Raw genomic sequence first — 10,919 nt, forward strand, 5'->3', positions numbered from 1 at the left:
GTGGTTAAGAGTCATCTTTTGTACTTACTAAAGCATTTACAGATGAAATGATTTGATTCAGAATAATCTATTGGGCAGAAGAGTAGGCAGCAGCCTGGTGCTGATTATTGTTGAAACTGACTGACTTATACCCTTTCTTTAATACCAGTACCTTAGGGCATCAGTCATCTCAAAATCAATGTGCTTTTCTTTCTCTGTTGGATAGCTTCTGTTTGAAATAGCATCCCTTTGATTTGAAAAACAAGTTATCACCTTTTCAATGTCCCTGCATTTACATGGATATGTGCAAATCATTTGAGCATGAATAGAGTAAGCCATGAGAAGATAGTATGTCCTCCAGGTAGGATAATGTTCATCCTTGCATCATTTTGGAAACCAGGGGCTCATTTTTCTTACTGTCTGGCCAGGTCACTGAAGGGCTGATATTATACCAGCATGTGGATCGTGTGAACACAGGCTGGACTGCAGAAGACTCCTTTACATTCACGGTGTCCTCTCCACCTGCAGCAGCCCTAGGCCCCAAGGAGTTCCTCATTAGCATTTCATATGAAATTGATGAGCCTGGTCGACAGAGCTGCCTGCTCAAAAACACAGGTAATGCCTCAAGATATGGTTAGTATCTTATCTCTATTAAAATAGGAACAATTTGGAAAGAAATCTTTCCCTTTTTGTTGGTGCCTTTGAAATAAAACTACTAATGCAATTATAATGATCTGTTATTTTGTTTCACATCTTCTTTCGCTGAGCCTCTTCTATCTCCTCTCATAAGCTTCATGGTTGTATTGGGGAAAGGATGGCAATTTGGCTTTAAAGAATTTTATTTATACCTCCAAAAGGGGACTTCACCATGCCCATGACTGAAAACTGTTGATAGGAAATGAAAATGGTAATTCAGGTAAGTTTTTGAAAGGAAAGAGGTATTGAAAGCTGCATCTGTTTCCACAGCAAAAGAAATAGATAAGTTAGGAAATTACCGTTTAATTAAGTGATCCTGAAGTTTTAGGGCTCACTTGCCTGAAATGTTGACCTAATTGGGTGCATATGAGTTTGTATTTAAAGTTCATTTTTTTTCACCATGCCTTGGGTAGGAATGTTAATTCAGGTACATAAACAACCAAAGTGTTTAGAATAATCTAGTAGGAGAGGAAAACATGAGGGAAATTGCTTCATAGCCGTCATCTGAAGATTCTAATGAGATGTCACTTTATTCTTTATGTTTTAATAGGAGCTGCTGTCAAGGAGGGAGACAAAGTTCTAATTGACCAATCTAAGTTAGATGCTTCCAACCTCTTATTTAAACTCCCTGAATCTCAGCGCTCTTCCTATGAAATTTGGTTCCAGGTTACATCTCTTCCTTATCATGGAACCATTATGGTTGGAGAAAGAAACATTACCAAAGGAAAACCTAATTTTTCCCAGTCTCTAATTAATAAATTTGGAATCATGTACCTTCACGATGACTCTGAATCACTGGCTGATAGTTTTACCTTTGCTGTTTGGCCAAATGAAAAGAGTAAGTCTGTCAACAAGCCAGAGATTGACTTCATTGAAGAGATGTTTAACATCACCGTCACTCCTGTGAATGATCAGGCACCAGAATTAAAGACAAAAGGACTTCGGAGGAAAGTTCTGCAGGGCAGTAGGTTGGTTGTGGGATCTGAAATCCTAAAAGTGGAAGATCTAGACAATCCCCCAGATGAGATCAGATATACAATCATCCGTAACCCTAATAATGGCTTTTTGGCAATGGCTTACCATCCAGACACACCTGTTCATCAATTTACACAAGCTGACATTGATAACTCTCAAGTGTTGTTCATACAAGATGGAAGCCCGTCCTCTGGAGTGTTTTACTTTAGTGTGACTGATGGTGAACACCGCCCTCTCTACAAGCTCTTCCACCTGGACGTCATACCCATTTCTATCACCCTTGTGAACCTCACAGACCTTCTTGTCCCACAAGGCCAGACAACCGTCCCTATCACCAATGCTCACCTGTCAGCAGTGACAAATGGAAGGAACCCCCAGATCATTTACTGGATAACACAGCCTCTCCAACATGGGCACCTGCTGATTGAAAACCAGGTGGTCACCAGCTTTGGACAGGAGGATCTGGATTCAGGAAGACTATCCTACCACATGACAAACCTCACAGCCTCAGAGGACCAGCTACAGTTCTCACTGTTTACACCAGAAAGCAACCTGACAGGACAAACCCTGGGCATCAGAGTGCAGCCATCACTGTGGGTTACGTCAAATCTGAAAATTGTCAACCGGGTGGCTCATCAGCTGAGAAGAAAGGACCTTGATGCTACTGAGCTTGCTAACATGACCAACAGTGATCCCAGATTTGAAGTGACAGAGCCCCCTGTCCACGGGAGACTTGTACGAAGACTGGCTCACAGCACTATGATGGAAGATGCAGCTCTCTTCACTCAGAGGGACATTGACCAAGGGCTGTTGGTGCTTGATCCACACGCCAATCTATCAGGCACAGACATGCTGAACGATTCCTTCACTTTCTTGCTCAGGGCAGATCATGTACAGCCAGCAATCGGGTACCTCCCCTTCACCATCGTGCCACCTGCCCCGTGGCTTCTGCAGACTCTTGCACCAGATGTTCCTTTACTAGTCACTGGTGATAACCTCGTGACCTCAGTTCTCTTGCAGAAAAAGCCTGTGGTTTCTTCAGGACCTGTGCCACTGACACAGATGGAAACTCTGGGGAAGCTGACCCAGACTAGATGGCACGGAGCAGATCCCTGGGTACGACACAGTGGCAAAGAGCCAAGTTTGGATGACAAGGTCTTTCCTACCAGAGTCATTTGGCCACCTGCTGCTACCAAAATTGGCCCTGCGGCACCCACTCGGCTCAGAGAAAGCAGTTACCCTCTGTTGGTCATTATACCCTTGGCTGCAGTGTTCCTGCTGCTAATAGTGACTGTGGTGGCCTTGTGTGTCTGGCTGCTGGGCCAGAGAGAAGAAAAGGCAAAACCTCTTATCAAGCCCCAGGCCAGCCTAGAACCCCCAATCCCAAGTTGTAGGCCAGAAAGGAGCAGAACAGTTCCCACTGTCACGGTGACACCCCTCATAAAAAGCTCCAGCAGTCCCCCAGCCGGTCTTTTCAGGGCTCCGCCATGTGAACACATGGCCTCTCCAGTGGCTGAGCCAATAGGAAGATGTGCTCCTTGGGAGACATGGATGAACCTGGATCCCGACATGATCAAGCTCTGCCGACAAACCAACCCAACGCTGAAGCACAACCAGTACTGGGTGTAGACTGAAGCTGTGTTTTTATTGACCACCTACTTATGTAACAGGTACTAGGATAGGGACTTAAAAAAAAAGAAAGAAAGAAACCTGGCCTTACTAGCCCCTGGTTATCAGGACCCTATGGTTGGATGTTGGTGGGTGTTTATTGTAACTTCTGGGCACCTCAGCAGTGGAAGAGGTAATTGATCACATCAGTGAGTCTGTTTAGGTAGTGTTTTTTCTGTAATGCCTTCTCCCTGGAGTCCCGAGGTTTGTTTTCCTAATGCAGGACAGGCAGTGATGGTCCAGATAGTGGGTCCTCCCTTGAAGATATTCACTAAATGTGTTGTGTTTCATCAAAGAAAGGAGGACGAAAAAGAGTCTTAAATCAAGGTTAGTTTATCTGTGTGCAACTCAGAATTGTTTTGGGGCCTGTTCTAATCCGGGCCCACAGAGGGCACAGAATGACTGTGTGCTGCATCTGTGCACACCAGGGGAAGGCCTAGAAGCATCTTAGCATCCAGTAGATGGTTTTGCTCCCCCTTGATTGGACAAGTAGAATGCATGATCTTTGTGGAAGAGCCAGACATCCTTGGCTCCGTAAGCTTGTTGGCTTCTTTCTTGCTTCAGCCATAAGATATTTGGAACTAGGAGTATAAAGCTGGCCAAACAAAAATGTCTGATTTCTTCTCTTTTTCCTATTAATTTTTTGCAACTCCAAACAAATCACATTGTTGTTCATGTTGGAAGGAGATATACACAAACACTTTAAGATAGCCATTCACATTCTTGTTTGTGAGTGTTCTTGCTTGAGCAAGAACAGCGTGAGATCCAGATGTTGAACCTCAGTGATTAATCAAATAATTAATAGAGAGTTTGGAAAGTTTTCTTCCAGAGGCTCTGGAATATTCTAGGGACTTACAGATGGGTTCAATTAAAAGGAAACAATGTCTACCATTTGGTGCTGGCTCAAGGAAAGCATAAAATAAAAAGTTTTGGCAAAGCCTTGTGCAGTGTTAAAAATTCAAGTTTGGAAATTGAAAATCAGTCTCAGATGGTTTCTTCCATAGGCAGAGCTATGACCAAATAATTTCAATTCTTTGTCATAATGATTTCACTGATGCTTAACAAATGACAAATTAATAAGTGCAAACCAGAAGTTAGTGTCAGAAGAATGGCTAATTTTTCCTAAGGAGACTTTGAGGTGAGCTTGGAGTGGAGGTTCTCTTATTTTTTTCCAACCTCCAAAATATTAATATATATAATATTTATATATATAATATATATAATATAATATATAATATTTTTATATATTATATAATATAATATATATAATATAGTATCCAAATATATATATGTTTGGATCAGGAGCTTGGCAGATTCTTTTAGGTTCCTCCTTGAACACCTGGATGCATTTCCTCATAGTCTTGCATTAATTAGGTGGGATGAGGGTGATGCATCCTACCCTCTGGTTCTTCAGATTTCTGGGCTGAAATGGACACATTTGGAGGGAGTGGAAGTGATGCTACATAGTGGGTAACATTCCCTGAATTTGGGGATGGAAGTGGGCTACCCAACTCCTCCATCTTTCAGAGACTTGTATTAGCAATGAGGTCCAGCCCTGTATAGGAGAGGCATGAGGGTGAAAGTGGGCACAGAGCCCACCACTGGGCATGCTGACCAATGGGTCCTTTGGTTTGGATGCTTTCTTCAGAGCACCACTGGCTCTGAAGTGGTGGGAAAATGCCACCTTTTCAAAGAGACCCACAAACATTTATTAAGCACAAAATGCATTTGACACACTGCTAGATTCTCCCCCTGGGCTAAACTGCAAGATGCTATGTTGCCAGAAGCTTTTTGGTGATTGTTCAAGAATCACACGGGGCATGCCAGGAAGATGAGTGTACAGGAGAAACAGACTAAAAAGAAACAGAACTGAAAAAAGGGCTTGCGATTACACCCAAAGTGCTCAGAGGTATGTGCTGCCCGTCCAATGGTGCAGTAAAAATTAGGGTGCATACTGGCCCACAGTGGCATGTCTGCCAACCTGCCCATTTTTCCACCCAACCTTGGACTACCTGCTCCTTGGTGTCTGCCATTGGCGACATGCCAGAGTGGTTAAATAATGGACTCTGAGTCTGTTTGAGATCCTGGCTCTCCACTTCCTAGCAACGTGACTTCAAATCATGACTTAATTTCCCTGGCGTTACTTTTCCTCAGCCAAAAAGAGGATAATTATGTTGACATCTACATCTTGGGGTTTTGCTAGAATTTGTGATATAATCACCTGATGTTCATGGCATAATGATAACATTTTTAAAGCATTCTCAGTGCATCAGGCACTATACCAACTATTACAAAGTGGAGTTTCCAATGGGTGATTTAGGAATAGATGAGGTGTTTTAAAGAAGGAAAATTCCCAAATGCTCAAAGTACCTGGCATGGACGGCCTTCTCTTTGGTCCTTAGATGGAGACTCTGTAAGAAACTGAATGAAGGGAAGAACTCCAGGAACACTTGCAAGGGGTAGACTGAAGCTCAGAGGGATTGACAGTTCTTTCTCTTATGGAGGTTGCTGAGCCACATTCATAAAGACCCTGCACCATTCCCTTCTTCTCTGGGCAAGGATTTATATGCAGATTGCAGGGCTCTGGACTTGGAAACAACCCGCTCTTCTTTCTCTCCTCCTGATCCAGCAAATTCTCAGGCACTCATGGATTAGCTCTTTTGGGGTTTGTTTTTTGTTGTTGTTGTTGTTGTTGTTGTTTTGTTTTGTTTTGTTTTGTTTGAGTCAGGAGTTCATTGAGTTGCTCAGGTTGTCCTCAAATTTGCAATTCTTACCACCATGCCTGACTTCTTTTTAATTCTAGGATTGACAAAAGGCTACCACTTCAAAAATTTTAAAATATCCTTAACCAAATAAAAAAGACTACCAAACATCACCATAATATCATTTTCAAAGTAAAGGTAAGTCTTAGAATAAAGAACTTTATGGATAAAAGAAAACCCTACATGCAAATTTTCCTCTTTTGCTCCAATTCAACCTTGGCGGAGAAATCTTAGCCCCCACAAGCAGGGGCAGGGAGTGGCTCTGGAGGCTGTGCTTGGGGTGTTTTGTTAGAGCAGAGGCAGAGGTTGAGGAAGAGGGGAACTCAAGCTCCTCAGTGCTGGCACTCCTTGAGAAGATGTGGTCCGGAGCCCTAGTATGTGCTCACGTGTGTGTGTGTGTGTGTGTGTGTGTGTGTGTGTGTGTGTGCGCGCGCACATTGTGTTAGGGAAAATATGGGGATGGGGATTAATTTGCTACTTATTTGTCCAAATGAGGCCAACTTTGTGAGCAGGCCACCTGTGCATTCACACAGGGCCTGCTCTCAGAAATTCTTTGGGCTTGGTTTGATGCTCTGCTGTCACCGTCTTGAAAGTCAATTTTTGAACAACAGGCCCCATATTTTCCTTTTTCACTGGACCCTGTGAATAATGTAGCTAGTTCTGAGTCTTTGCAGAATTCAGTTGATGCTTGCATCAGACACATCTTAAGCATTGTTTCAACTTCAACTTTGCTTCTTCCTCTAGCTATAGCTTGACTACCATTACCAAGCATGTTTGCAGCTATAGCTTAGAGTGTAGCATGCCTCTCATGTCCCATCCTGGAGCTCCTCTGTCTCCACAGCATGCCTGTGGGAACTTGTGTTTGCACAAAGCTTGAGGAGGGGGAGTTCAATCCCCATGGAACAGCAGGTAGATCCTATGAATAGGATAATGCTTCCTCATTCATCTCTCATATAGACAAGTCCTAAAATGCAGTCTATGAGGGTCTCAGAAAGACCCGAAGGTTGAGCATGGAACACCAACATGTGGACTCTTCCTTCCCTGTTTATTGTCCCTCACAGATGAGTCTGTGCTTTTGAGGATATCCAGTCTAAGGCAATAACTCACATTTTCCCTGTGTTGTGTGCCCTGGGACTATGGACCCAGTGGTCAGGAGTCCATTGCCTCACGGCCCCTTTATGACCCAAGGATCACTTGTCTCCAGAGTCCCCACCTCACAGGCCTCTTTATTTCCTGCAGCTCCAGTCTGCTGAGGCACTGCTCTCTGTCTCCAGTTGGAACCAGGAAGTCTTGTGCTCCTGGGAGACTCTGACCCAAGGCTGTCTTCTGGAATCATTCTGAGGAACCAGGCTTCCAAGATCCCCCTTCTGGTTGAACATTTCTTTATTCTTCGCTGTAGTTTCTCTGCTGATCATATTGAGTCCCAGAAAGAGCAACAACCCCTTTTAGCACAACTTTTAGTAAGACCAAGATTTGCTGCATTTTTTGGTGTTCTGGGAAGTCTTCTCTGCATTGTATTTAGTGTGGCACATGTCGCCACAGTGGCACTTTTTTTCTTTTTAAATATCAGCTCTACTGAGATACTTACATTCCATGAAATTTACCCAGTTAAAATACAGTTTTTAGTATATTAACAGAGATGTGAAACCATTACTACAATAAATTTTAGACCATTTCCATCACTCCCAAAATAGCACTATACATTAACGGTCACTTTCTGTTTACCCCAGACCCCACAGCCTTAAGCAACTGCTAATCTAACTTTCTGTCTTGATGGACTTGCATATTCTGGATATTTCATATGCATAGAATCATACAATTTATGATCACTTACTACTGGATTCTTTCACTCGGCATAATATTTTCAAGGTTCACCTATGTTGTAGCAGATTTTTTTTGGCCAAATAGTGTCTTCTTACATGGATATGCCATATTTTATCTATTCATCAGTTAATGGAAATTTGTTGTATTTCCCTTTCTATTTTTTTGGCTATTGTGAATAATTCTACTATGAACATTCATGTACATATTCATTTCTTTTAGATCTATGCCTAGCAATAGAATTGCCCATTTATATGGTAACCCTGTTGGATCATCTCAGCAACTGCCAGGGTGATTTCCAAAGTAGTTACCACATTTTGCATTCACACCAGCAGTTTATGAGGATTCCAATTTCTCCACACCCCTGCCAATACTTGCTGTCTTTTGTCTTTTCTATTTTCTCCATTCTAGTGGATGTGAAGTGGCATCTGAATGTGGTTTTGATTTGCATTTCCCTGGTGGCTAATGGTGGTGATCATCTCCTCAGGTATTTACTGGCTATTTGCACATCTTTAGAAAACTGTTCAGATCCTTTGATCATTTAAAAAAGTTGGATCATTTCTCTTTTTATTTTGGGACTGTAGGAGACATCTATATGTTCTAGATACTAACCCTTATCAAATATGTAATATACAATTTTTTTTCTTCCACTATTTGTGTCTTTTCACTTTCTTGATGGTTTTCTTTAAAGCACAAAACTTTCAAATTCTGATGGTGTCCAATTTATCTTTTATTTTATTTTCTTGTATGCACTTTTGGTATTGTATCTAATGTAAAATTATGAAGATTTATGTTCATGTTCCTTTAAAGTATTTTCTTATTTTAACTCTTTCAATTAAATCTATGATACATTTTGAATTAATTTTTCTTATGTGGTATTAGGTGGAAGTACAACTTAATTCTGCTGCATGTGGATATGTAGTTATTCTGGTGCCATTTGTTGAAGAAACTATTTTCTACCATCTAATTGTTTTATAACTGTCAAAAAATGAACTCAGAAATGTAAGGGTTTTTTTCTGCACTCCCAATTCTATTCCATTGGCCTATATATCTGCTCTTATGCCAGGACCACCCTGTCTTCATTACTGTAAGTTTGAAATGAGGAAGAGTTGATTGTGCAGCTTTATTCAAGATGTTTTGGCTATTCTGGGTTCCTTTAATTTCCATATGAACTTTGGACAGCTTATCAATTTCTGAAAAGAAGGTAGCTAAAACTTTAGTAGGGATTTCATTGAATCTGTAGATAAATTTTAACAACATTGAATCTTTTGGAATACCTTTCTGTTTACTTAGGTCTTTCATTTCTTTCAACACAGTTTTTGTCATTTTCAATGTACGAGTCTTGCACTTCTCTGTTTAGATTTATTCCTAAGTATTTTAAATTTTTTTGATGCTATTGTAAATGTATTGTTTTCTTAAATTAATTTTTGGTTAGTTTATTTCTGATGTACAGAAATAGAACTGATTTTTGTTTATAGATCTTATAACCCAAAACCATATTGAAATCTTCTTTACTTTTGTTTCATAGTGGATTTGTTAGGATTTTCTATATATGAGATCATATCCTCTGCAAATAAAGATACTTTTACTTTTTCTTTTCCAGCTTTTATTTCATTTTCTTTTTTCATTATATTGAATGCATATATTTGTGTGTATATATACAGATATATATACACACACAGTATATTATATATATGGCGCATTATAGATCTACATAATAGTGGGACTTGCTACTTTCTCATATGTGGGCAAACATGAGAGAAACATAACAACGTAATTTCTTGCCTAATTATTCACTCAGTACAATGTTGAATAGAACTAATGAGAGTACACTACCTTATCTTCTTTTTTATCTTAGAGACAAAACCTTTGCTCTTTGTAGCTGTAGGTTTTTCTAAGATACCCTTTATCAGGTTGAGGAAATTCCCTTTCATTCCAAGTTTGGTGAGTGTTTTGTTTGGAATGATGCAATGAAGAGTTTTGGGATCTATTAAAATGATCAGGTATTTTTTGTCCTTTATTCTGTTGGCATGGCATTTATATTGATAGATTTTTGAATATTAAACCAATCAATCCCTCTTGGTCATGGCGTACAATACTTTCTATGCATTTCTGGATTTGGTTTGCAAGTAGTTTCAGGACTTTTTCACTGTTAATAATCTTGATATAAACCTCTCATTTCAGGGGCATGAGCTCAAGCAGAGAATGTGTGCTGAACAGATAGGTATCAAATACTTTTATTTAGGAAGGGTTGTTTTACTGTGGAACAGAAATGGAATGGATTTGGACTCTAAAATCTTAGAGTTTATGAAAGGGAGCTGAGATATTTTGTCTTGGTTTTGTGCGTAAACCTATCATACTTGGTAGGGTAGCAGGCATTTCAAGAGGCCTCTGGGGCAGGCGTATCTACCAGTATTGTGCTGAGGGAGTTTGCTGTGTAATGTTCTACACTAGGTTGCTGTGTCTGCTGCTCCCTGACCCCAGTCCACACTACATGAGAGTTGAAGGTTGGGTTGTTTTAGCAAGTTGGGAGAGCCTGGAGAGATCACACAAGTTTGTTTGTTTTCTTTGTGTATGGAATATACAAGCATCACAGGATGTTAAATGAGCTGAAACAAAGAAAATTGACATCACAGCTCAAAGGCAAGGACTTTTCCATGATAAACTATTTCCAAAGGAAGTGATAGAAAGCAAGCTGAATGACTCTTAAACCACTCATTCACATGTTGGATAGAAAAAAAATTAGGAATTGGAAATTGATGAAGAAAAACTTTAGAGAAGACTCTTCTTCTGCCATTAGTACTATTTTACCTCTACCTTCATGGTAAGGGATGAGAATACATGAACTTTAACTTAAGTGTAAGCATCAAAGCTTCAAGGGGTCTGCATAGAGAACTTACTGCATGTCCCCTGCATCTCATGAAAATAGAATCATCTAAGGGGTATGAGACAAAGACTCACTGTTAGTTTCAATGTTGTATAATGGACAGGAGGCCAGTTCTTCTGGGGTCTGTCAGG

At 40.6% G+C, this 10,919-nt stretch overlaps 1 protein-coding gene across 1 annotated transcript in view; it reads left to right on the top strand.

Annotated features, from left to right (window-relative positions):
* LOC306663119 (chondroitin sulfate proteoglycan 4-like) overlaps nt 1–3,433 on the top strand; it is a 72,008-nt gene extending 68,575 nt beyond the window's left edge. Inside the window, 2 exon segments of the mRNA XM_079143478.1 lie at nt 408–594; nt 1,226–3,433. Coding sequence (XP_078999604.1) covers nt 408–594; nt 1,226–3,279 — 2,241 coding nt within the window. The 3' untranslated portion in view covers nt 3,280–3,433.
* The last annotated feature ends 7,486 nt before the right edge of the window (nt 3,434–10,919 follow it).

The sequence above is a fragment of the Sciurus vulgaris genome (assembly GCF_902686455.1).
Source record: "Sciurus vulgaris genome assembly, chromosome: 6".
NCBI classification, from domain to species: Eukaryota; Metazoa; Chordata; class Mammalia; order Rodentia; family Sciuridae; genus Sciurus; species Sciurus vulgaris.